Here is a 27,019-nt window from a genome sequence, read left to right as displayed (position 1 = left end):
CATCTTGCATCTTCTGGAGACTTTGACTGTCGTACTTGGTTCTTATTTTTCAGCAAAACCCAGCAGCCTTCATTGTGTTTTTTGTCTGAAAAGTGTCTCTTACCACGTAATATGCTGCTTTCTTTGCTGACATACACATATTTTTCTGTAACATTTAATGTTGTGCTGGAAAACTAATGTTTGGAAATCGAAAATGTTTTTGTACTGACTCGATAATATAGAATAAAATAAAAAAAATCTATAAGTTCTGCACATTACTGTGTTTTATATATTTATGCCCATAGTTTTCATAGCTTTATAGTTTTTTCTGTGTGTGTGTGTCTCATTTTCATAACTTTCTCTCTTGTTTATCTTATTAATATTATTTTATCTCTTGTGCTTTACTGTTATTGCCTTAAGCACCAGTACACTGTGACAGGTTATGTGTAACCATGGTATTTGAAATTTGAAAGTAAACACGTAATTCAAAATTCTAAATTCTATGTGTCATCTGTGTGTCTGTGTGGACCATCTTATTTCTGTTGGATTCATCCTAGCGACAAGTTGTTGGTGTTTATTTGGCTGTTTAATATAATAATTTGAGCTCCATAGTGTGTGATTCTGAACTGTTCGGTTGAGGTGACGTACCGAGATCTTCAGCATGGGCAACAGCTTCAGCGTCTCTCCCAAGAGGGAGAAAAAGTTCATGAAAGGAAGGAAGAAGTCCAAGGTGGACGACTGTCAGGTGAGACCATGGAAATGACTTTTTGGCTCTTTTTCTTGCTTTTTCTTGGACTCTCTATCAAGCCACATCGAGTTCACAAAAGACACTATATAAATAGGACATTTTGTTGGTCAGTGTTGCAGAAGACAGCAGCTTCCATGTGTTTCAGGGTTTCTAGGCAGCCTGAGAGAGTCTTCCCCCCCCCAATTTCATGTAGTCCTTATAATCGCTTCTTTTATGGTTCTTTAATGTAATGAGTGAGTATATAATGGGAGTGGATTTGACAAAATATGGCAAAACTTTGGCAGTATTTCAATCCACCAGACTCATCATATTAATGTCACATTAATGTTCCTTAAGATTTCAGTTTAGGATGTTTGGTAATCTCTCTGCCAGCTACTTTTCCCCCTCACACTCTATTCCTTCCCATTCTGAACGAAGAAACCATCATTACTTGTATGTAAAAGTCTCCCTGAGTGCTCTGATATCTTATTTATCTCCTTTTGTCATGGTATGGGGGCGTGTCAGTGCCCATGGAATGGGTAACTTGCACATCTGTGAGGGCAGCATTAATGCAGAAAGATATGTACTTGTCCTCGATCGTTCCACAGCATTTTTTAGCATCAGAACAAATCAGTGATAAACTGGCAATACCAAGTCTCTCTAACTGTGCTATAGAAACATTACAATCATAAATGTGATGCTATTATTTGCAACCACAGAATTGCAGGAGGTGATTTTTATGGTTGAACACAGCTCAGTTGTAAGGTTTATGAGCCTGGTTATGTTGTCTTGGATGGCTGTGGCATCACGGAGATTGAAAGTTGCGATCTTTTACTGCTAGTTGTGAAGAAATTATGGTTCTATATAATAGATAACATTAGTTTTAAAGTTAAGTTCACAGGCGTAATGTTTGTCCATAAAATTGCATCAGGCAATATTTCGGTTATTGGAATTTTTAGCCTCTAAAAATTAAGAGACATGTTCTCATTGACTGCCATATTCTCTCTTTTTTTCTCTCACTTCTGCTGCATCCTGAATCAGGTGGAGAAGAACATACAGAAGGTGGTGGAGGAGGGGGAAATCGGCACGGTCGAAGAACATCGCGAGCTCGATCAGACCGGCACCAGAAAAGGAGACGTTGTCGTCAAGGTGAGAGTCTTTTTTTTTTTTTTTTTTTTTTTAATGTAATCCCTGTTCCTTATTCAACGTCAGTTATTCGTAAAAACTGTCCGGACAAGATTACTTTCACTGTTTAGATGATGATATTATTATATTTATTCGTTCATTCCTTGAAGACTAAAAGTTACATGATATAGTGGCAATGCTTCACTTTCACCACATGTACAGTGCCGCTTGAAAGTTTGTGAACCCATTAGGATGTTCTATTTATCTGCATAAATGCGACCTAAAATGTGACCTAAAACATCATCAATAATATTACAGTAAAAATATTACATATCTTTGAGTGGCAAAAGTGTGTGAACTTCTAGGGTTAGCAGTTTAATTTGAAGGTGAAATTGGAGTCAGATGATTTCGATCAATGGGATGACAATCAGGTGTGACTGAGCGGATGGTTTTATTTAAAGAATAAAGGGATCGATTGGTGTCTGATCTTCACAACACGTGTTTGTGGAAGTGCATCATAGCACAAACAAAGGAGATTTCAGAGGCTTTCTGAAAGTCTCGTTGATCTTCATCAGGCTAAACAGTGTGGACTCCACCAATCCACAGTCAGACAGCTACACAAGCAGAATGGTTCACGTACTTGCTTGCGTATCTTTTGGAGGATCAAATGCGACGCTCACTAGACGGCGTGTCAGAGCCGGATCGTCTCGGTCCACCCGGTTTCCAAGTCGAACCATAATGCTTAGCTATTTCATACACAGTGACGTTAAACACACGAATGCGCTCGGTTTCTCTTTAAAACGTTCTTCAGTTGGTGCGATTGTTAATTATCGGGCCGTCTCAAATCTAAAACTCTGACCCGATATTTAAAGGCATTTTTAAGATTCAAACCCTAACTGTAATACGAAAACCATCAGCGTTAATACTCGCCATCTAGAATAATAGATAAGTGTGCGATTTGTGACCACATTAGTTTGTGTTGACACAGGGTCACTGCTTACACTATTTACACTATTTTGGACGTGCAAAATTGACACACCAAATGACAGCAGGATATGCATGGTGGCCATCTTGCATACGTGTAGTTAACAGCAAATACAAATGACCCTTTATATTCACCTGTAACTGAGGTAATAGCCCCTTTAATCGTCTTGCAGCATCCCACTTTTCTGCTTTCTCGATGTGGGAAGTGTTTAAAATGGATTTGTGGGATAGACGATGAACTACTGGTAATGTTTAGATGTCAAATGTCTGTTCAGATAGGACTAAAACGATCCGAGTTAAATAAATGTAAACAATACGATATGTAATTTGGTCTATAATTTCCTCAGGAGAAGTAAAGTAAGCAAAAAATATGATGGAATTACCTCAGAACCCCATGTAAATTTAACCTGGTCTGAATAGAGAATTAGACATACAATAAACTTTGCTTGAAATGACATTGGGAGTGTTATTCGCCTTAATGAGGAGGATTTGTTCTGTTAAGCTGAGCGATTCGGTGTGTAATCGGGCGATTGACGGAGTTTAGACTGAATCACATAGATGTGTATCGAGCACATGCCCTAATCGATTCCAGAGCATAAAAATCTGCTGAACAGAGCACAAAATGTCTGCAAAGCACCTGCGTGAAGATACCTTGCTTATTGCAGGAACAAGATAAGGTCACAGAAACTAGCCTCTTAACATGTATTCACTAACAAATGGCAGATCTAATAGTTCTTCCATACCACAGGGCACGACAGAGCGTCTGACCATGCACCTGGTGGAAGAGCACTCAGTGGTGGACCCCATCTATATTGAGGACTTCCTGCTCACCTATCGCACCTTCCTGTCCAGCCCCATGGTGGTGGGAAGGAAACTGCTGGAGTGGTTCCCTGACCCCAGCCTCAGGGAGAAGGTACTGTAAAGATCAACACATCACAGAACCTTTGTGCTCTTGTGTGATGAAACAGAAAAAAAAACACTTTCCAAAATACTAGTGTGTGTTTACTGAGATATTGGCTGTATACCAAGTTATTTTATAATGTACTTGCTTAATTATATATCATATATAAAATGCATTTTATAATCAACAGAAGAAATTTTGCACATATATACTGTCAACAAAATTATTGGCACCCTTATACATACTGTGTGTGTGTGTATATATATATACACACACACAGTGACAGAAAAACATATATATATATATATATATATATATATATATATATATATATATATATATATATATACAGTATATATATATATATATATATATATATATCTTATCCTGTCATTTTTTTTAAACCTACATTACTCTGTGTTATGCACTACCATCTTTACTACTTTAATAGAATAAGAGCACATTGAAAAAAATTGTATTAGTAATTATAATTGTAATTATAAGCTTTTTGGACAGAATTAATATAATTTTTTAATGAAGATAATAATAATACTAATAGTGGACTTTTTAATTAAACTTTATATTCTAACGTTTGCATAAATGCTTGTGTTCCCAGGTTGCACTGATATTCTTGCTGTGGGTGAACAATCACTTTAATGACTTTGAAGATGACCCTGAGATGATGCACTTTCTTGAAGAGTTTGAGAACAATCTGAAGAGGGAGGTAAGTGGCTTTTTTTTTTAATCATTTTTTTTTTTTTTTATTCTGTCACTACAAATGTTTTGGGTTTTTTTTTAACAACACTGGCCCTAACCCACTATGATATCTCTGCTCTTGTGTGATGAAACAGAAAATGTTTGGGCACTTAAAGCTGTTGAACATAGCTTGTGCTGCCAAAGCCAAGCTGCGGGTGGTGAATGTGACTAAGCCGTCACGCAAGGCTCCTCTGCCCTTCAGCCTGCTCGGTGACTCAGAGAAAGGCTTCCGCATCTTCATTGAGAATGTGGAGCCGGGCAGCAAAGCTGCAGAAGCAGGCCTCAAACGTGGAGATCAGGTACTTCTCATAATATCTTGTATCGGCATGGTCGGGTGTAGCTATAGAGCACTGAGTTGAAGCCGGTTCAATGCAAGACAATTACAGATCTGCTGACCTTTACACATTTTGCATAGGAGTGTGCTGTGATGACGTATCACTCAGAATTAATCCCTTTTCCCCCCAATAAAAACAACAGATGAACCAATCGGCAGTGGTGGCTTAGTGTAGGTTCAAGCCCAAAACCCCAGTCTGTCGCCGTACTGTAATGTATATGTTACAAATAAAGGCTTTCTTCTTCTTATCTTGATCTGGAATGACTGACAGTTGCACAGGTGTTTTGAACTCTCGATATTAACTTACTATGGTAGTTACTGTAAAACCTTCCAAGCTGAAAGTGTGACTTGGATGTCAAGCGATTACACTTTGGCCTTCCTATTCCTCTCTGCCCCTGAGGAGACCTAGCAGACCTTGTGTCCACATTCACACTGTCTTGGTCAGTCCTCAGTGTCCTAGGTCTAATTTAATTTTTAAAAATCTGCTGACTTTTTTGGAAAACATGACAATCCATAAATAAATAATTTTCTCTGTGTTGTGTCTTAGATCCTGGAGGTAAATGGGCAGAACTTTGAGAGTGTACCACTGTCCAAAGCAAATGAGATCCTGCACAGCAATACACATCTGTCTATTACTGTGAAAACAAGTCTCTTCGGTAAGTTACACGCCAAGAACAAAGTAATCTTTTGAGAAAGAAATGTGAAGATTGGGGGGAAAAAAAGCCAAAGGTTAAGACGTAGACCACTGTCAGACTTATGGCTGATGGATGTCCGACTGAGGATTAATCTAAGATGCGTTACTTCTAATGCAAGATTCAGTTATTGCCACACAATAGTGTTGGTGGTAAAAGTTCATATTTTGCTGGGATGTGACGTGGCCAAACTCAAGATTCAAGATTGATTGATATATAATCCATAATCAGCTAACTTCCTTGTTTCATTAGGTTGTAATTGGTATAAAAACTGATCCAAGATCAGCACTTTGAGTAAGTGTAATGAACATGTATTCTCTGAGCAAACATAATTAAGACACCATCTTCTCTCAGTGTTTAAGGAACTTCTGGCTCGACTTGAGCACGACCGAGAACCTGACCACGAGGAAAAGCTGGACAGGAAGAATGGGGCTCCCCACATTCCCAAGATCGGGGACATTAAGAAAGCGAGCCGTTACTCCATCCCAGACCTGGCTGTGGATGTGGAGCAAGTGATGGGTCTCGAGAAAGCAAGCGAGAAAGCCAAGGCCAACACAGTGGGCGGAAGGAACAAGCCCAAGATCTTTGACAAGACTCCCCCTGCTGGTGTAGTCCAGTCCCAGGATGACAGCACTGTCAGAGTGAAGCAGTCGAAACATGACGCTCGGGAGCTTTTGAGCGAGAGTCAGATCAGCCTGCTGCAATTATGCGCGGTGGAAGTGGCCACGCAGCTCTCCGTGCGTGCCTTCGAGCTCTTCCGTGCCATCGAGCCCACCGAGTACATCGATGACCTCTTCAGGTTGCGGTCATGCTTGCCCCGACCTTCTGGCCTCAAGCTCTTCTATGAGTCCATAAACCGAGAGACCTTCTGGGTGGCCACTGAGGTGCTGAGGGAACCCAACCAGTTGAAACGCATGAAGATCATCAAGCATTTCATCAAGATCGCCCTGTACTGCCACGAGTGCAAGAACTTCAACTCCATGTTTGCTATCATCAGGTGAGTAAAGAAGGATGAAAGCTTGCTCAGTTCCCACATACCTCAGCGTTTAAAATTCAGAGTTACATAAATCACCGGTTGTTGTGAAATTGCTACATTTACAGAGGTCGGTGTGGGTTGGAGCGCTGAGATGACAGACTCTTACACACCAGCTTTGTCTAGTCTTCTGCCATGAAAGCGTCAGATTTCACTGTAATTCGACCATTTATGTTTTTCAGTGGTCTAAATCTGGCGCCCGTGTCCAGAATGCGAGGAACTTGGAAGAAACTTCCCAGCAAGTACGAGAAGCTCTTCAATGACCTGCAGGACCTGTTTGACCCGTCCAGAAACATGGCCAAGTACCGAAACGTTCTTAACAGCCAGAACATGCAGCTGCCAATCATCCCTCTTTTCCCAATTTTCATAAAAGACCTCACCTTCCTCCATGACGGTACGACAGGAGGGATTTTATTAGCAGATGTGCAATTCTCTCACTCAGGGACACTCTTATTATAAATGTTTTAGACCTAATTCTAAGTTTCATCCAAGTAAACTAGTATCAATCCCAATATTAAAGTAAAAATGCACCTGCAAGCTTTTTCATAATACAACTTCCTGTTTCACATTGCTTGATGGAACCAGTATGGCTTGAGCTTGAAAACCTCTCACCTCTCTTTAGGCAACGATTCTATGGTGGATGGCCTGGTGAACCTTGAGAAGCTACGTATGATCGCTAAAGAGATCAGACACGTGGGTCGGATGGCAGCCGTCAACGTGGACGTGGAGCTGACGTTCCGCACCAGGTGAGTGTTTGTTCAAACCTGAGTCACGAAGATGTGTCCGGTCCTGTCCTCACTTTAGGCTGCACTTCACCGAAGGACAAATTAGCTTGAAAAAGACAATGGTCTTTATAATGTTTCGTCTAAGGACTGACTCGTTAAACCTCAGTATACAGTTAAAAAAAACCCTTGCTTTTCTCTTCCCTTTCGCCTGATTGGCTGAGATGAGATAGAACGCATGGAATGTTCTACGGATGCAAAGAATGTAACTTCCTGCATGTCTGAGAGCACTGTGGACTAAATCCCCCCTACCCCCCAGCCGTACTCACTCCTGTGTGTGTGTATGTGTGTAGGTGTCTGAGCCAGGGCAGTGCCAATGCAGATATCCTGGACGTGATTCAGACGCGTAGGCATAAGAAGCTGTACGAGGACACACAAATGGCACGCAAGGTCAAGCAGTACCTGTCTAACCTCACAGTGGAGACCAACGAGAAGAGTCTGCTGACGCTGTCTATACAGTGTGAACCACCCATAACTAGGAAAACCATGACATATATTTAAAACCATGACAACTTGACCACTACACTGTGTGTTAATGCACTATACAGCTGTTACCTGTACATCTGCATTAGCTTGTTAGGTCGCTTTACCTAACTTCATGATGTTTATTTATGAATGGCAAAGTTATACCACTGCTAGTTTTTTTTTTTCATTTATTTTTCTTTCTATTTATAATTTTTTTGTGAAGTTACAAACAAATTTCTCTTTGTGTGATTGTAGATGAGTTTGCTCTTAGAGTGTAACAAATTTGAACTCTTATTATATTTATATAATTCTTCATCTTCTTATTGTTGTTGTTGTTATTATTCATTCTTATTATTAATAAACAGAAATACACATGCAGGTGTACTCTTTTATTTAGGTTTGCTGTTAAAGTGTAACAAATATTAGCTCTTATTATATTTATATAATAATAATAATAATTATTATTATATGTTTTTCTCTGTTTTTCCCCCCCTTAAGCATTGACGCACAACACTTCAGTTCAGTAGGTGGCGGTAATGCACCAAAAGCTGCCAACCGCCAATAAACAGTACAAGAAGAAGAAGAAGAAGCAGAAGCAGCAGCGACCTTTCTCTGAAAACATCCTGTTCGGCGCAGCAAAATATTGTATAATGAACCTGTTCTTCATGAGAGCTAGCATTTGATCATCTGTATTGAAAATTTGTGATTTTCACACAGCTGTTGTTAAACAAAGCACTGAGTTTGGTGTCCTGTTTGGTAAGTGCGGCGATTTATTTACATCTTTAGCGCTGGATAATATAGATAGCTGTGCTAAAAGGAGCTGAAATAAATGCTAAACTAAACTTCAGTAAACAGGTTGAATTGATTTCAAACATCTTATCTGGGCTTTTCTTTTTTGCCAGCGAGGATCTTTTTATTTTAATACAGAAAGAAACACGTAACGTAACCTAGCTCCTAGCTACGCGGTGAATCGCGTTATTTTTCCCTACCTGTATTCTGACAAGTCCCACCTCCTGCACAATGATTGGCTGGTGTTAGTACTCACTGCTCGCTGTCAAATAAAAGCAAGAATGCTATAGGCTACTATCGGTCGCCTGAAATCGAAATGCGGGTGTGTGGAAAAAAATCGTTGTATCTCTGCTTTTTTATTTTTATTATTTTTATTTTTTTTTTTACAATAAGATGCGTTTGGATTTTTGTTCTCTGAAGCTTAATTGTCCAATTAGAGGTGGATTTGTTAAAGATATGATTATCGTCGGCCATTCTGTTGGAATTCGGGATCGTAGGATTGCGCTTGTTTCGGTTTTAAAGGTTGCCAGGTCACACTTTAAAATCGCTTTTTTTTATAGTTGAACACCGAATCTGCTCATACTGTGTACAGAGCGGTCTGAGCTAGAAAGAAATTAGATCCACCGTTCTGTACAGGGATGTGGGCAGGCCTTTTACAGTGGGGGTGGCCAGGTTAATAGAGGTCGACCGATTGAACGGTTTTGCCTGTGAATCGGAACTGATAGCCGATTACTGAAACTGCCGGTTATCTGTGGAAAAAAAAAAAAAAAAAAAAATCCACACCGATAGTTTTTCCCGGTTATGTCGGTTGCAGGAGCGGCTTATACAGTACGAGAGCGGCCTCTAGAGGCGAAATAAAAACTATCACTGACAAATTTTGTTGTTACTTGAAGTGGTTTTTTTTTGTTTTTTTTAAAAAATTTTTTATTTATTGTTATTCATTTTGGACGCCTTTATTTTTATTTGTAATTTTGGAATGTTACTTTGTGGTTCAGTTTGGATTTATATCTTTTATTTGATTTTAATATTTATTAATAGCTAATATATTAATATTTATATTTTTATTGCATTTAAAAAGTACAGTACATTTTCATGGTACAGTCAGGACTGTTTATTACTGTCTACTTCCTAACGGGAAAGTCTCCAGGACAGATGAGTTTACGCCTTCTGGTTTTAGGAAAAATGTGTTTTTGAGACCGAGAGAAGAACGACTGTTTGTCGCAGCTGTAACGTAGATGATAACCAAGAACTGACTTGTCCCTTGGACGTTCCAAAACATTAAATCTCACTTTAGATCGTTAAAACGCGTGACGTGTCGTTCATTAATACGTTAAACATCGCTGTAGTTGACAAATTGCCGTGGTGTAAACACACTCCAGATCTTGCCGGTATACGAAAGTAATTCACTTTGAGGGCGGTGGGGGTTGGGTGGGGTCTCGTTAGCAGCGCTCCTCTGCATGTTGTGCCTCATCTCAAACACACATACGCACACACGCCCCCAGCATGCATTATTTTTTGTATAACACCACGGTCTGTAGTTATATTCCTTACTTAATGAATGGTAGCTAATAAGGAACTGAAGAAATCCAATGTTATGCCTTCAAATAAAGAATATCGTTAACGTAAGACAGTTTGACCAGCGTTTGCTCACCTGTTTGCTGGTTGTGGTCAGTGGATCCAGGGAATAGATCACTTCTGTGTTAGCTAGCGAAACTCGCTTGTTTCTGCATGATATTACCGTCATGCAGACTTGATACAGCTTCATTCATTAATTTATTTATCTTCAGTAAGGACTTTATCCTGGTCGGTGGTTCTGGAGAACACTGGTCGGGAATGTACACCCTGAATGGGATGGCAGTCCATCACACACGCTTTGACACTTATGGGCGGTTTAGCATTGCCAGTCAACTTACCGGCAGACCGGAGAACCCGGAGGAACCCGTGGGAACGAAAATGTGAAACTCTGCACAGACAGTAACCCGAGCTCAGTATAACCACCCTTATGATGATACTGATATTCCAAAGGAAGAACGATAAACAAAACTTGTATATGAATTCATGACGTGATGTCCATATATCAGTGATCATATGTTATAAACCACGTTTGTCTGCTTCCTGCTCAAGATTATATAACATAGCCCAGGTGTGGATAATTTCCTCTGCTTGATTATTCTACATACCAGCCTGCTTAATGTCAAATTTTCACAGATGTAAAGTGGCAGCCATGAGCGACAGTCACCCTCTGCGCCCGCTGGGCTCGGCAGCTGAGGTTGACCACATGCACCTTCTCTCCGAGCAGCTGGCAGCGTTGGTGCCCGCCGAGGAATACAGCGACGTCACGTTTCTGGTGGAGGAGAAGCGGTTTCCTGCTCACAGAGTCATCCTGGCTGCTCGCTGTCAGTACTTCAGGTGATATTTCACACTCCAGTCACTTTTTTTTTTATAGTGTTTCTTCTGTGAGAATTTGTCCCAAGGCAAATGTAATGAACGATGCCGTGCCCTACACCTTATGAATTGAAACCTACACAACATGTATTACTATATATGTATTATTGTAACATGTTTGAGGATCGTTTATGTTGTAAACACCACCTGGTCAGCTTGCAACTCAAGCTTCATATCATACCCTCATTTTCTTCCTCTGTTACTCCTTCGTCAGAGCTCTGCTGTACGGTGGGATGCGGGAGTCTCAGCCGCAAGCCGAGGTCCGTTTGCAGGACACTCGAGCGGAAGCGTTCTCCATGCTCCTGCGCTATCTGTACACAGGCAGAGCCAACCTGAGCGAAGCCAAAGAGGAAACACTGCTGGACTTCCTGGGCTTGGCGCACCGCTATGGTCTCCAGCCACTAGAGGCCTCCACCTGTGACTACCTGCGCACGCTGCTCAACGCACAGAACGTAAGTTTGATCTTCGACGTGGCCAGTCTGTACCACCTGAGCAGCCTGGCCGAGGCATGCTGTTCCTACATGGACCGGCACGCTGTGGAGGTGCTCAAGTCCGACGGCTTTCTCGCACTCTCCAAGGTGAGCGAAGAGGAGACACGCTGTACATTGCATGCAGATTTTACTACTACAACTACTTCTAGTAATAATAATAATAATAGTAGTAGTAATAATAATAATAAAATTGGATTAATTATCTAAATTTCTTTCACTGCATTCATGTTGTTGTTATTATTATAAACTTTATTATGATGATTATTAAATGTATTATTATTAGATTTATTATATTTCTCCTTTTTCTTCTTAGTATATTTATTATTAGGTTTATTACTACTACTATTATTATTATTATTATTAGATTTATGATGATAATGATTATTTGATTTAAGATTATTATATTTATTATGATTGTTATACTTATTGTTACCATTGTTATTAGATTTGTTATGATTGTTACTATTATTATTATTATTTTTATTATTATTATTATTACTATTAGGCATAACAAATAAGATTTGAATTACAAATCTATGATAATACAACATTATTGTGGCACCTTTTATACATTTATTTTAGCCCAGTATTAAAATATGTAAAAGCGATGTAAAATAATAATTATTATTATTAGCAGTAGTATTTTAAAATATTACATTCTGTGGTATAAACAAAAATGAAGGATAAAATATGAGGCTGAAACTCTTTTACCATATGTAAAAGAAGTAAATGACAACTGAAAAAAAAAAATCATGAATAAAAATATGAAAACATTTAATATATCGTACAAATGTAGGGAAAAAACTTAAATACAATATAATAAAAGAACAGAACTGTTATTTAAATCAAACGGTTTGATTACAGTTTGTTTTAAAAATTGGTTTAACTTTTTTTGGGGTTTATGTTTTCCTCCTGTTTGTTTTTGTTTTTCTCTTTGTGTCGTTTGTCTCTCTTTTCATTTCGCTCGCTCATTTCCGTTTTTTCCAACTCAGCACTGTTTTACTTGGTTATATGGTATGTTTTCATATTTATTAACTGCACCTGAAATTTTTATAAAAGCATGTTTGCTGATTAAATCATTTTGTCAAAATGAAACACTGATGCTGAAAATCAGATTTTTTTTGGCGCATTTTTATCTCAGAAGCGGGTAATTTGTTGGTATTGATCATGTGACCTGCAAGTGTTATTGCGTCATATACAGTATAAGACCCAATCAGTTTCAAATATGCAAATGCAGTCCATGCAATAGACTCTTTATGATAACTGGTGCTAAGCTAGGCAGAACTCCGGGGATTAATAGGTAGAAGTTGTAGCATATGAATGTACACACGCTACTTTTGACACTCTGACTTTGCGTGTCCGTTATCTTTGCTCTCTTTCAGTCGGCCCTGCTGACCGTAGTGCAGAGAGACTCGTTCGCAGCGAGTGAGAGAGAGATCTTCCAGGCCCTGTGTCGCTGGTGCAAACAGAACAGCGAGGACCCCGGTGCACGCGAGGTGATGTCAGCCGTGCGGCTGCCCCTGATGAGCCTGTCCGAAATGCTCAACGTGGTCCGACCCTCTGGCCTCCTGAGTGCCGATGAGCTGCTCGACGCCATCCAGACCCGCTCGGAGAGGAGGGACATGGAGCTCAACTACCGTGGCATGCTCAGTTAGTGTTTATTTACTCGAACACAACGCTCGGTTTCACTTCACTTGTACTCGTATGAACTGCCGTGTTTATTGTTTGTAACCTTTTTGTTGTCAGTTTGATGGAATACACACAATTTCGCAGTGTATTGACTTCCTGGTGCACCATCCAGAACGAGTTTTTGAGGGAATATCCGTCGGTTCTTAAAGCAGTAGTTCAGACAAGATTATATGGGTACCGACGTAGTCAATCAGCCATAAGGCTTGTTTAGTTCCTGAAGCTTGCTTTTGATTTGTTTTGTAATGGATCAGCCCGATTAGCATCGAAATCATCACACGCTTGCTGTAATATATATATTTTTTCTTCTTCAGTCTCTCTAATACACTTTCTGAAAAGTATGAGTGCTATATACGTCTAGAAAGTGAGGGGAAAATGCCTCAGAAACAACAGTTTGCAACACCCTCCTGAAGCTAGAATCACTTGCAGAATCAATTTCAAACGTTTATATATATATATATATATATATATATATATAATATATATTTTACACACACACTACTGGTCAAAAGTTTAGACACACTCATTCTTTATTTTTATTTTTCCACATTTTATAATAATAATAAAGTCATCAAAACTGGAATGGAACTATGGGAATTATGTTGTACTTAAAAAAAAAAAAAAAAAAAAAAAAAAAAAAAAATTTTTTAGTATTTTAGCATCTTCAAAGTAGACGCCCTTTTTGCCTAGAATTTCCAGAAATGTATTCTTGGCATTTTCTCACCCGATTTCTTGAGGAATCTCCCTGAGATGCTTTTTAAATAGTATTATTATTGATAACAGTTCCCACCTACGCTAGATACACACTGGCTGCTTTTCCGAATATTTCACTCCTTGTCCTCCGTTTTTTTGTAAATAAAATGTTAGTTTTCTAATGAAAGAAATGAATATGTTGGCACAATTATAGTTTTGTGTCAAGTGTGTGTGTGTGTGTGTGTGTGTATATATATGTATATATTGCATTGGGTCCCGGTTACAGAAGGCTTCAGCATGGTCAAGTTTCGAACTCGTGATGTTTATGCTTCGCGTTTGAGGTGTTTGTGATTATTATGTTTTTAGCCAGACTGTTATTTAAACTCTTGTTGACTTGTCAGGGAAGTTTGTTATATGCCCTTTAGGAGGGCTGAAGGATAGAGAAAAAACATGACTGTAACAATTCATCTCAGAGTGTACTCATAAAAAAACAAATAGAGCTCAATTACCAAAACATACACTGCTCTCTGCCTTCATCTTTGTTCTTGACTTTCTTTACCCTCAGGCTCAAGATCGTGCCTATTTATAAATCTACACACTTCTTTAATCTTACACGTCTTGTCTTTCAAGAGCCTGCTTCTAAGTTGTAAGACGTTTTTGGACTCTGTTGAGGATTATGAATGAATGGTTCATCTCTATGCTTATAGACATTTTGTTAATTATTTTTTATACGGTTGTTTAATGCAATAAACTGTGGTACCGGTGTATTGTTTCAAGGCAAACAGTTGTTATCTTAGACGCTGTTAAAATCAGATAACAAGCGAGATCTGTCCAGGCACTTTTGAGGTCGTGGATGTTTGAACATTTGAACATGGGAAGGTATACTGTATGTTTAAACTCTTGTGGTATTGATGATTAGAGGTCGACCGACTGTACCTGCCGATAACCGATTCGTCAACGGAAAATGATTCAAATTGATACTGAATGAAAACATAACACTCAGAGTAAAATATTGCAGAACTTGATTACAAAAATAAGAAATACTGACCGTACCATGAAAATATACTGTACTTTTTAAAGTGAAATAAATATGTAATATTAATATTATTAACTATTAATAAATATGAAAGTAAATAAAAGATCCAAACTGAACCAAAACGTAACATTTCAAATAACAAATAAAAGCAGAGACATCCAAAATGAATAAAGAAAATAACACAACAAAATTGGTCAGTGATAGTTTTTATTTCGCCTCTAGAGGCCGCTCTCGTACTGCATAACGACAGCGAACCCTTCTCAGCCGCGCCCACACCCCGGAAAAACTACCGGTGGTGGAGCTTTGCTGATAAATGATAGCTCCAGTAATCGGTTATCAATCGACCTCTGTCAATGATCATATGTTATAAAATTTGGATGCCTTAATGGTGGTGTTTGTAAGTTGATTGTTGCGTGTGTGCATGTAGTCCCAGAAGAGAACATAGCCACTATGAAGCATGGAGCCGTGGTAGTGAAAGGCGAGCTGAAGTCGGCTCTGCTGGACGGAGACACTCAGAACTACGACCTGGACCACGGCTTCACCAGACACCCGATAGAGGACGACGGACGCAGCGCAGGGATCCAGATCCGCTTGGGCCAGCCATCCATCATCAACCACATGCGCCTGTTGCTCTGGGATAAAGACAGCAGGTAAAATAAATCTGAAAATCCTTACAACAGATGAAAGGCGCCGCAGTGCTTCAGGGTCGCCGGTTCGATAGTTCTGCCTCTGTTCTCCGGTTTTCTCCGACCTCTTAAAAACATTCCTATATATATTAGCTAAGCTGAATGTGTATGTGAGTGTGTGCGTAGGCTTTGCATCCATTATTTCACAGTTTAAAAAATAAATAAATAAAATTCTCAGCACCAAACATCTTCAGTGTTCAGTATTCAGTGTTTTGATGACAATTTTGGGAAAACACTGACCTCATGCACGTAAGGAATATAACACCAAAGGTCATGTGATGTGATTCAGCACGATGTGAAGCAGACTTACTGCTACCATCAAGTCGATCATTTTCCTATAACAGCTCTGTGTTTATTCCTTTCATACCACAGCAACTACATGTTTCAGTTTATTAATAAACGACTAATTTCTTTGAAACGTTTACAATTCTTCACAAAAAGTGCAGAGAATCTTCTGTCCTGAAGACTTCCTCGTCATGGAAAACTTGCTGACCGCACTCCTTTTCATAAATGTTAAATAAATGTCTTCTTATAGATATATTTACTATAGCAACATTTATGCATCTTTGTTTCATTACACATTCCGTGTTTTTTTTTTTTTTCAGTCTGCTTATTTTTGGGCTTAAATTATGTATGCAAGTCCCTGTGAATTAACTTTTATTATAGAAACGGTCACGTATTAGAATAAGGGCATTAATATACATATACGTATACATACATGTATTAAGAATGCTGTGGTGTAGAGTAGAGGTTGACCGATTAATCTGGTAGTTTTCCCCGGTTGCGGGAGCCGCTGAGAAGTGTCCGCTGTCGTTAAAAAGTACAAAAGCGGCCTCTAGAGGCGAAATCAATTTTATCCCTGACAATTTGAAATTTTGTTGTGTTATTTGAAGTTTTTTTTTTTTTTACATTTTTATTCCTTTTGGACGTCTCTGTTTTCATTTGTCATTTGGCGTGTTACTTTGTGGCTCGGTTTGGATGTATATCTTTTCTTTACTTTAATATTTATTAAAAGGTAATGTATATTAATATTTCTATATTTATTTGAATTATATTTTCATGGTAGGGTCAGTACTGTTTATTTTTGTGTTTTCATTCGGTATCGATTTTAAAAACTATCGGTTGATTAATCCGTTATCGGCAGGTACGAATCGCCCTGCTTAGTTATCAGTGTCTGTAAAATCCACCATCGGTCAACCTCCTAATAAAGAGTATTTCAAAGAGCAGCATCCAGTATGAGCTCCTTTACTTTCTGCCTAAAAGAAAAACACTTAATGTCTTGAACATTATAAACTTGGAACAGAATCAAAACTAAGTGTACAAGGGACGCAAAACTCACAAACTAGATCATTGGAGAAAGAACATGAAGAAACCATAAGAGTTTCTATATACTTTGTCTATGCATTTTTTTATTTTTATTTTTATTCTGAATGGCATTGGTGCTTCTAACATTTCATATTGAATCACTGTATTTGTCCATTATTGTAGTTACTTCTTTTATTAAATTAATATTGATTTAAACACGTTTAAGAAATTAAATCTAACTAAGTTCTGTTCTCCTCAGATCCTACTCTTACTACATTGAGGTGTCTATGGACGAGCTGGACTGGGTGCGAGTGGTGGATCACTCCAAGTTCCTGTGTCGCTCCTGGCAGAACCTCTATTTCCAAGCCCGTGTCTGCAGGTTAATGTTATTTCACACTAAGGAAAAACCTTGCCACCTTGTGCACTAGTAGTGTGGCTCGTAGTCCAGCCGACGTTAAAAATAACAAATAGAAGATTAGAAAGTGCGAAGCCACGGAATCCACTCCATATGTTTATTACTTTATAATAATGAAATAATGCGATTTGGGATTCCACACTTCTTATCGTCAGTGCCGTTAGTAACGCTTTGTCCCATGCCATATCAAGAGACTTTGTGGTTCGTGCAGGTTTATCCGTGTTGTGGGGACACACAACACCGTCAACAAGGTCTTCCATTTGGTGGCTCTGGAATGTATGTACACACAGCATCCTTTCATCCTGGAGAATGGCCTTCTGGGTAACATGGTTGATTATATTCATATACACTACTATACTACATGTGCAGTGTGTGTGTGTGTGTGTGTGTGTGTGTGTGTGTATATATATATTATTATTAATAATAATAATACTATACCCCTGTGGTTTATGACTTGGACATCTTTCTAGTCCCCAGTGAGAATGTAGCGACAGTGCAGGCGTGTGCGAGCGTGGTGGAAGGCGTGAGCCGCTGTCGAAATGCCCTGTTAAACGGAGACACAAACCACTACGACTGGGACTCGGGATACACCTGCCACCAGCTGGGCTCCGGAGCCATCGTCATCCAGCTCGCCCAGCCTTACCTGCTTGGCTCCTTGAGGTACGATCGCGCTCAGCGTGTCTTGCGCCCTCCGTCCGCAGCCACTGTCTCTCGTCTTTCTGCAAAAAGGCAGTTCCATTCGGAGTCAGAGACTCGAGTTAAGAAGCAGGGAATGTTCCTGGTATTCAGAGTAGCCTTACACGTCTCATGAAAATCATTTGCTTGTAGTTTACGTCTACACGGTTGGTAGGTTTTGCTTGAGAAGAAGCGTCTGAGATGAAGAATTTTTTTTAACCACCGCCTTTAAACACAGGGAAGGGATAGAAAATACGGAAAGGTGGATTTCTGTTTAAAAAGTAGGGTCACATGATTGAAATAAGCCACTCTGGCTTTCTAGCATTTAAGCTTTGACTACCAGCGTACATGAGTTCCATGGTAGAGAATAGTTTACTGTCTGTTTCTCACTATGAAATACTAATTGTGTGTGTGTAGGTTGTTGTTGTGGGACTGTGATGAGCGAAGTTACAGTTATTATGTGGAGGTCTCCACTAATCAGCAGCACTGGGTCCGAGTGGTGGATCGCACTCGAGTGGCGTGCAGGTGGGTTTTTCACTTTACCGTTCATCTCCTCCCTTTTTTTTTTTTTTTTTTTTTTTTTTAACTGTTGTCATCAAGTCTCACTGTAGTAGACTAGTCTTATCTTAGCTATCAGTCACATCGAAATGTGTGACTTTATATGCGTGCTTTTGTAGTTTTGCACACACAATGGCTTTCATTAGACTCACGTACAGTATCTACTCCCCTATAAAAGTGTTTTATAGATCTGTTTGGCAACCCTAGGTGGCAACATTTACAGTTTTGCGATACAGGAGACACCTGATTAGACGTCGGACCAAACACAAATAAAAACATAATTCGCGTGTACAAGACGTCAGCTAATGAAGAATTTAATCGCAGAATAAATCTTGGACACCACCAAAGATCGCATGTTAATTATAACGATTAATATGCAAGCAGTTCAGGGGGACATTTTTATTATTTTCTTTCTCTTTAAGTGACTCTCCCAGGCTCTGTCTCTCTTATCTATGTAGGTCATGGCAGACGCTGCTGTTTGAGAGACAGCCAGCTTCCTTCATTCGCATTGTGGGGACGCACAACACAGCTAATGAGGTGAGAATGAGGTCACGCCTTCTTTTTGTGTCTTGTCAGTTTCTCAGGAGCAAATAATAAAAAAAAGAGAGCAAGTTAGTGGGGGTTAGTGAAGGAACGACTATAAACAGATAAAACAAAGTATTTGTCGTTATTTAATTAATCAAAATTGGTAGCATTGGGAAACTGTTGAGGTTTAATAGGAATAAAACACTTGGGGACATGCTGTTATTGGAAAATAATTACCTTGTGGGTGGTAATTTATTCTTTTTTTATTAAAGAGTGTCAATACTTTTTTCTCCATTTATATTTACATTTCATGTTGTAGTACGTCAGCAGGCTCTCTCATTTTTTAAGTTATTAAAGTGAAAAAGGAAACAGGAAGTCAGGGTGGGACACATCGAGTGGCTCCTCCCTCTTTTTAAATAGCCGATAGTGTTTAGCTTAAGTCACAGCCGTACTTGACAGCTAGTCACAAAGACACGAGCTGCCACAAATGCCTCCTTCTTCAAAGCGAATTAATTCAAGCCATTTCCTTTTCTGACTTCGAGCTGGAAAACGGAATAAACCGCACGCGTTCGAACGGCCAATGACACATTTACGACCCACGCCTTCTGATACGAGCTCTCTCGCTCAACAACGGCAACTTTGGCATGCTGATATTTATAATGTTGCGGGCGGGGGACTTCAGATTCTAGAGCATTTGATTGGACAGAAAATGTGTTGAGACGCTCAAGTGAGGAATGATGTCATCAAAGTTGTTGATGCGTATTGGTCCTAGATAGGGACTGTACATTTTAAACGCATGTATCTTTTAAATGCGAATTTTGTCATTGTTTTGGAGCACACTAGCTTATAACTTTTGCATAGGCTAAGATATTAAGAGGCACGAAACTTAAATTTTGAGTCCATGGTGACTTTAAGACAAAAACTGTGAATCATTTTCATGAGCCGATTCAAGTAATTCAAATATATGAAAAGAATGTAGTCCATATTTTATGTATTCATTTACAGGTTTCCGTAGTGTAGTGGTTATCACGTTCGCCTCACACGCGAAAGGTCCCCGGTTCGAAACCGGGCGGAAACATGTTTTTTTTTTTTTTTTTTTTTTTTATTATAATAATAAATATTATAAATATATAAAATATTTAAAATACATATCATATGTCGACGTTAAGAAAAATATAATCATGGATGCACTTCCTGTTTAATGATATATTTATTATTAATTTCTGCTCTCTTCCTGTTTCTCCCTCTCTCCAGGTGTTTCACTGTGTGCACTTTGAATGCCCGGCTCAGCTTGACACCGAGGTCAAAGAGGGCACTCCAGGCTTGGAGCCCCCAAACAAAGACCACAGTACCCAGCATGCTCAGCACTCCCAGCTCCAGGGCCTCACCGCTGAGAGATCCACCACTTCCTCCTTGCACACATAGGAATGTGAATCTTGCAGTGTTTGCTCAAACGTATGCATATGACAAAACACATCAGGCGCTTCTGTCATAGGTTTGTGTCCCAGCATTACGTGCTGCTAATAGTATATAAACAAAAATATATTTATAATAAAATTCCTTAGTTATCGTTATGGGGTTGATGATATTTATGAAGACATTGCTGTATATGGGCACTTAGTTTATTCTGTTCCAACTACTACACAATCTTTGGAGTCTTTTTACTGTGGATAACTTCCTAGAATGTTTTCATCGCTTTTAACGGTGTAATTCTTTTTTTTTTCCTGGATGGATGCATGATATTAGAAGTGAAAATATATATATAAAAAAATTAGTATTTCTGTCTTTTTTTTTTTTTTTCTCCTATGAATGGTAGACAATGAGACACATCAATCAGAAAGCCACGAGGGTTCCAAGATATGGACTGAGTTAAAAAGGGAAATGGTTAAACACCAATACTGGCGTCGAAATTCTATGCATATGCCCCAGTTTGGGTGTGTGCACGTGTGTGCGTGTGTGTGTATTAAAGAGAGCTCGGATTTCATTCGGCACTTGAAGGCAATAGACAACGCCCAGAAGTGTTTCACGGTCTTCCTATTGCCTATAGGCAGTGTGATGGGATGGAAAAAATGACATACTTTTTTATCAGTTTGTAGTTTCATTTGATGTTGTTGAACTTTGAAACAGTTCCTGTTATCACTTACGTTACAGCAGCTAAAACTAGTTATTCCCTTACCTCCCTGTCTTTATTTTAAAGCTCTTCTTAACTTTATGCAACAAAAAACCCCCAAACGTAGGTTGTCATATTACCAAGAAACCTCGAAGCACAATTTCCTCCGCAAGACGACTCCTCGTGTCTAAAAACTTAAATGTAAGTGAACTGAACTGTATAGGTCCATACCTGACCGGATATCAGATGCGTAGTGAGTTGAAGTGTGTGCAGACGTTATGTGTTGAACTGTATTGCTTTCTATACTGTATTGTATACTGGGAATCGAGATGTGTATCGTATAGCCTGGAAGAGGGAGATTCACAGACCTAGTAATAAGCGTTTGAGGTTTTGAATTGTCGGTACGTTCAACGTCATGGAATTGTGAAACAGCTAGTTCCTGTTATCAGTTGTGTTATAGCAGCTGTCGTCTAGTCTAGGATGGTTATTTAGCGTTTTCAAAGGGACTCTACAGTGTCTTTGTAACAGTCTGAGGTTAACAAGTTGTACCTTTTTAATTTTCCAGACACGGGAAAGTCTTCAGGGTGGATGGCTTTGCAGTTTCATGATAAGAATGTGGTGACATGATGAACATAAAGAAATGTTTATAGCTGCTCTAACATATGTGATCATTGCAGCTATCTTGCAACTTATATAGTTAGTGAAACTGCCCAATTTGGGGGGTGTGCTGTTATATGGAAAATAATCAACTTTGGGGTGGTAATTCCCCATGCTGTTTTATTCCTTCCGTATTAAACACCCCCCTCACCACCCCGTTTATAAATACTCGAACGACTTGAAAAGACGTTCATGTCCTACACCTATGTCGTAAATTAGTCATTTACGACAATTCTGATCAGCACATGAAGGAAGCACATGCGTAGCGTAGCTTTACGAATCGATTCACTTCATACGAACAGAATCTTTTGTCGAATGAAGCATGTTGTAACGGGTACGTAGAATTCTAAAGCGCTCGAATGCTCGATTTTAGGATTTTGAAACTTTACCATGGTCATGCAGTCACAATCTGTAGAACGTCTTTTTTTTATTTTGTATCTTTTTAAAGCATGTTTGACGATTCAGATAAGGTGAATCAATTCCCGTGAACTGATTCAAATGATTGGAATCTTTGAAAAGAAAGGAAAGGGTGCTACTGCTATTCCTGAGAGAGTGTTTTAGGCTTTTAAGTCATATGTATTGAAACAAACAAACAAAAAAATTATAATTAATTTATTTTTGTGGTGGAAAAAGTTAGCGTAGTGTTGATATATCTCCGTATTGTGTCGGTGTCTGAAGCCTACAGCGTACAGGTTTCCGTAGTGTTGTGGTTATCACGTTCGCCTAACACCCCATAGGCCAGTCGCGTGTAGGTGTAGAGCCCTGACTAGCCAATAGAAAGCGAGGAAAATCCGGGAGGCGGGTCGGACGATCCTAACTTAAAAACCTCGGTTGGAATCCCACCTTGGCTAAAATTGACCTTTTTTTAAAAAAAAAACAACAACTTGTTTTTAATGTCGAATCCATAAAAATATGGCAAACATATTAAAACAATATGATGTACAAAAATAATATTTAATTTCCTAAGAGTTTTCTTTGTGTAAGGTGAGCAAAATGTAAAAATGATCATTAATAAACCATTATTGTTGGGGACATTGTCATTAGTAGTTACTATTTCAAATATTTAGATATTTATATTTAAAATGAAAACACCACACAACATTTTGATGTTTTGATCGTGTTTTAGTATATTTTTAGTATATTATCTGTTACATATTGTAACTATGTAACTTTTTTAAAAGGGGCATTGTCAACATTTACTATTTTGATACACTTTCAATGTGTAAAATTAACTGTTAAAGGAGAATGTGAAATTCACAGTTTGTCAAAATTAAAATAACTATCTAAATAATATATGCAGAGTGTGTTATAGTAAGTTATTGAAAATGTATTGCAAATGCGGACTAAGAGTTTTAAAACTTTTACAAATACAAGCTAGATAAAACATGTTTACAAATACACAGGACAAATACATATATTTTTTTAAATACAAAGATGTCTATACACAATTCCACAATTGCTGATAGTACCCATAGATATGAACAATTGACATAAATAAATATATATAAAGCATTTACATAGTTATGCATAATGTTTTGTAAAGTAAAAATATGGTAATTGTTTTTTTTTTTAATGACTTGACAGGTTTCATGTTAGAGTAAAAGATCAATAACCCAACATTTAATTATACAACAATTGAAAAGACACGCATCTACTTTAATATATTCTAAGCTAATCTAATATAATTGTGTGATCTGCTCACTTGTTACCAAAAGACTTTATTTTACTGTGTGTTTGATTACTGAACAAACAACAGACACTGAACAGTAGACGATAGAAATTTCAAATACAAACGTATAATAATAGTCCTGAATTGACCCTACATATATAGTTACAAACCATTCAAATGATATTCATAATATACCGATGGTTTTTTTGAGTAAATAAGTAATTTTGTTATTTGTAAGTCGCTTTGGATAAAAGCGTCTGCTAAGTGAATAAATGTAAAGTGTACGGTTCACTTGACCTGCCGCCTAATAGCGCTTTTTACATCGAAACAGCGCCATGGAATCAACATGTGGCCAAAAATATATTGCATCCGTAGTGATAAGGACTACCATTGAGAATGAATGTGTCTAACGGGTTTCCGTAGTGTAGTGGTTATCACGTTCGCCTAACACGCGAAAGGTCCCCGGTTCGAAACCGGGCGGAAACATGTTTTTCTTTTCTTTTTTAAATTTACTATTAAGTTTTAATAAAATATACATGTTATATATTCATACCGATGATAAAAAAATATCGTCATGTAATCACCGTTCTGGACTGCTGAATGTTATGTTGTGTTTAGAATAATTTTTTTTGGTTGTAGAAGCAGGTTTAGTACAAAACAACAGTTCAAAACCACATCAGAGTTCATCAATTAGTGCTTCCAAACATTACAAAAAGTATATGGAGAGATACCGGGAGAACACTTTATCTGTCTCTGCTGAAAAAAGTCTGAATAAACATAAAATATGAGGCAGTACCCGGTTCTAGCAAAACCTGTTTTCTTTTTTCTCATTAAAAATCCACTAGATGGCGCACAAAACTGCAGCTAGGATTTTCTCCACGCTTTCCAATTCAATCCCAAATCCACGAGTGTCTCACAATGTCAGATTTCAGAGTTTCATAACTTTGATCAAACTACCCTGGAGCTTTTATTTGTTTTTATACCACAGCACTGTTGAATTCTCAGCCTTAATTTTCTATACCAGCAGCTCCGATGGTAGTGCCGGCTGTAATTCAAATCTATCAATCTGCTTGTTCTAATCGTTTCTATAGCAACTGCTAATTTACAGATACATACATGTATTGTGGACATACTCTAAGGCTAACAATAAAATGTGTTGTTATTTAACAAAGAAAAGCGTGTGATGTTTTTCTGCGCGAGATGTTTATTTAACATTTATGGAAGGAGTCTCCAGTGCCAGTAAGTTTTCCACCAGGGTAAAGTCTTCAGGATAGAGGATTTCGCATCTTCCTGTTTTCTCAGCTTTTTTTTCTTTTCTTTTTTTTCTTCTTCCTCAACTAACTTCAAGAAAGAATAAAAGAGACGGTGTGTAGCGACTGTAACATAAGCGATAACCTGGAACTAACTTGTCTCACAGATGTTCCACAACATACAACATTAAATGTAACTATGATGAGATCCAAAAAAAAAAAAAAAGGATGCCGTGTTGTTCATTAATAAATGCTGTTTTTGTGAGGAAAAATACAGACTTCTGGTGGTAACAGTAATTCTGTTACACATCGTTGATGAATGTCCTCTTAACAATACACCCCTTCAGGTATTGTGCTGCATTGGAGTAGAGCTGGTAACTTGTAATTCCCGTCCCACGACCCAGAAAAACCAGAGAAAACACTGGGAATTGGTAGTTCCTAGTCAGGAGCTCAAAATGGTCTTCTCAACTCCCAAGTTCAGCAAGTGACATTAAATCATCCCAAGCTCCGATTTCTCACTCCCGAGGTAAGTCGAATGCAGAATAGTTCCTTATTTATTGACAAAGTAATGGAGTAGTGTCGATAAACACAACTGTATTTCAATTCAAATTCTTCACACATTATGTTCATCATCCAACAAGTTGTATCCAACAACATGTAGCTCTTGTTGGTAGTATATGGCACAGCTGAACTGAAGGTAATGGCTGCTAGCATAACGCCTTAGCTCTCTCTCTCCCACTGACCTGAGGGGGGAATGAAATGATAAAGGTGTTTATTAGGTTATGTGAAATGAATGAGAGTCTCCACTTAGCTTGAATAGTAAACGCAGAGCATTTAGATGGGTTAAAGCACACTACAGCACGGGCACACACATTTGTTATGTAAAGTTGAGGTGGACTGTTTAATGAATGTATTTTGCTAGTGCTCTGGAGCCTTCTCTTATGGAGGCAGCTCAGTAGCACTGACCCAGATCTTTGACTCTTTGTTTTTGTTTTTTGTTACATGATTATTGTGGTGAAAAGAAAAATGAGAATAAATTGTTCAACATGCTAATTTGCTTGCTATTTATAACTAGCAGGAAAAAATGACTTCAATCATAAAGTTAGCTTTAGTGTACTTAGCCTACTCTTGTTATGTAGCTTGTAGTTAGCTTCATTTCTGTGAAGGGGACCTCTAAAGTACATGAAGCGCTAAAGAAGCTACATTTCTGTAGCTTAAGTTGTCACTTAGCTACCTACAGTTTTAAAGTAAAATTTTTACTGATCTAAATTCTTAACAACAGATGTGACAGCTAGTTTGCGTTAGCATTCGGCTAGTTTGTATGGTCAGAGTTATTTTCATGCTAGCTAACATTTCAGAGACTGAACGAACCTGTTGGTAGTTAGCATTAGCTAATGTTTTCCTACATTCCTTGGTGAAAGGGACCTTCCTTTTTCTGTTGTGAATCCTTCTTCTTCTTTTACGTTCATACCTGAAGTCAGTTGAAGAGTTTATCATGTTCTACTTTACCTTGAATGAAGTCGAGTTGACGCTTTAACATTTGAAGAGGATTTATTTAGATGAGTAATTGCACTTTATTGGAGTTTTTTTTTCTTTTCTTTTTTTAAAAGTTATAAGCACATCATCTGCAACACTTCTTCATTTTCATTCCCGTGACCTCTGTCAGGTTTAGCTGGGATTGTTGGTTACCTCCAGTAAGAAGATTTGAAGAATAATCATCTTGAGTACAGGGTGGAATTTAATTTTCAGACTAAGTGGAGCACGTGAAACATTTCTCAAGATTCACGTATTAACGAAAACCTTCCTCGCCGGACATATATTGTATTGTGTACAGGAATGTGTTTGCCGGGACCTAAGCGGCAGGTTCTATAAAATATCTCTAAAATACTTCACAATCCATCATCATTAGCTAGCAAGCTTTTTAGCCTACACTAGCCCTTAATCCAAGACTAGCTTCTGAGATACACCCAACCCTATAATTTCACCGGGTCCATGTCACACGGCTTCACACAGGCTTGATTTTATCCTCAGTAGAATTTGCAAAGTGAAGCGGAAACAAAGACGCTTAGTTCTAATTGAGCTGAGTGCACCAGCCTTCTGTAGTTTGTGGTACTTTAGCGACGCTTTGATCAGCGGATTGAGGGATCACAAGCTCACACGCTACATGACAAAGTTTCAGTCGCATTGAAACAGCTTGTGTTGTTAAATGTGATAAGTAAATTCAACACTCATGCCAGAGTTGGTTTAAAAA

At 38.5% G+C, this 27,019-nt stretch overlaps 2 protein-coding genes and 2 non-coding genes across 5 annotated transcripts; all 4 read left to right on the top strand.

Moving 5' to 3' along the window:
- The first annotated feature begins 393 nt into the window (after positions 1 to 393).
- On the top strand, positions 394 to 8,156 carry LOC128605216 (rap guanine nucleotide exchange factor 2-like). The gene is made up of 10 exons (XM_053620430.1): positions 394 to 724; positions 1,748 to 1,855; positions 3,564 to 3,728; positions 4,333 to 4,440; positions 4,568 to 4,771; positions 5,354 to 5,462; positions 5,853 to 6,495; positions 6,714 to 6,925; positions 7,154 to 7,277; positions 7,607 to 8,156. The coding sequence occupies exons 1-10, from the start codon at positions 641 to 643 to the stop codon at positions 7,812 to 7,814; spliced, it is 1,965 nt and encodes a 654-aa protein (XP_053476405.1). The 5' UTR covers positions 394 to 640; the 3' UTR covers positions 7,815 to 8,156.
- A 134-nt stretch (positions 8,157 to 8,290) lies between these two features.
- Positions 8,291 to 22,674, top strand: btbd9 (BTB (POZ) domain containing 9). Of its 2 annotated transcripts, none has more exons than XM_053620433.1 (11): positions 8,291 to 8,534; positions 10,776 to 10,976; positions 11,227 to 11,464; positions 12,886 to 13,153; positions 15,346 to 15,568; positions 17,169 to 17,288; positions 17,536 to 17,645; positions 17,795 to 17,984; positions 18,417 to 18,524; positions 19,016 to 19,094; positions 20,337 to 22,674. In XM_053620433.1, the coding sequence occupies exons 2-11, from the start codon at positions 10,792 to 10,794 to the stop codon at positions 20,505 to 20,507; spliced, it is 1,692 nt and encodes a 563-aa protein (XP_053476408.1). In that variant the 5' UTR covers positions 8,291 to 8,534; positions 10,776 to 10,791; the 3' UTR covers positions 20,508 to 22,674. The 2 variants fall into 2 exon arrangements, with proteins under 2 accessions (XP_053476408.1, XP_053476407.1); XM_053620432.1 differs by having other exon boundaries at positions 11,227 to 11,590.
- trnav-cac (transfer RNA valine (anticodon CAC)) lies at positions 20,088 to 20,160 on the top strand. The gene has a single exon. It is a non-coding gene; the product is annotated as a tRNA-Val (tRNA).
- A 1,257-nt stretch (positions 22,675 to 23,931) lies between the features above and the next one.
- Positions 23,932 to 24,004, top strand: trnav-aac (transfer RNA valine (anticodon AAC)). The gene has a single exon. It is a non-coding gene; the product is annotated as a tRNA-Val (tRNA).
- The last annotated feature ends 3,015 nt before the right edge of the window (positions 24,005 to 27,019 follow it).

Source organism: Ictalurus furcatus, chromosome 3 (assembly GCF_023375685.1).
Source record: "Ictalurus furcatus strain D&B chromosome 3, Billie_1.0, whole genome shotgun sequence".
Classification (NCBI taxonomy): Eukaryota; Metazoa; Chordata; class Actinopteri; order Siluriformes; family Ictaluridae; genus Ictalurus; species Ictalurus furcatus.
Note: the sequence above shows the minus strand (reverse complement) of the source record. Positions and strands in the feature narration are given on the sequence as shown.

What these genes read in the sequence shown, in the direction of transcription:
- LOC128605216 (XM_053620430.1), top strand. Translation starts at nt 641, where the DNA reads ATGGGCAACAGCTTCAGCGTCTCTCCCAAGAGGGAGAAAAAGTTCATG. An exon ending in CCAAGGTGGACGACTGTCAG is followed by an intron (nt 725 to 1,747) that starts GTGAGACCATGG and finishes ATCCTGAATCAG; the next exon opens with GTGGAGAAGAACATACAGAA. An exon ending in ACCCCAGCCTCAGGGAGAAG is followed by an intron (nt 3,729 to 4,332) that starts GTACTGTAAAGA and finishes TTGTGTTCCCAG; the next exon opens with GTTGCACTGATATTCTTGCT.
- btbd9 (XM_053620432.1), top strand. Translation starts at nt 10,792, where the DNA reads ATGAGCGACAGTCACCCTCTGCGCCCGCTGGGCTCGGCAGCTGAGGTT. An exon ending in CTCTGGGATAAAGACAGCAG is followed by an intron (nt 15,569 to 17,168) that starts GTAAAATAAATC and finishes TGTTCTCCTCAG; the next exon opens with ATCCTACTCTTACTACATTG. An exon ending in CCTGGAGAATGGCCTTCTGG is followed by an intron (nt 17,646 to 17,794) that starts GTAACATGGTTG and finishes ACATCTTTCTAG; the next exon opens with TCCCCAGTGAGAATGTAGCG.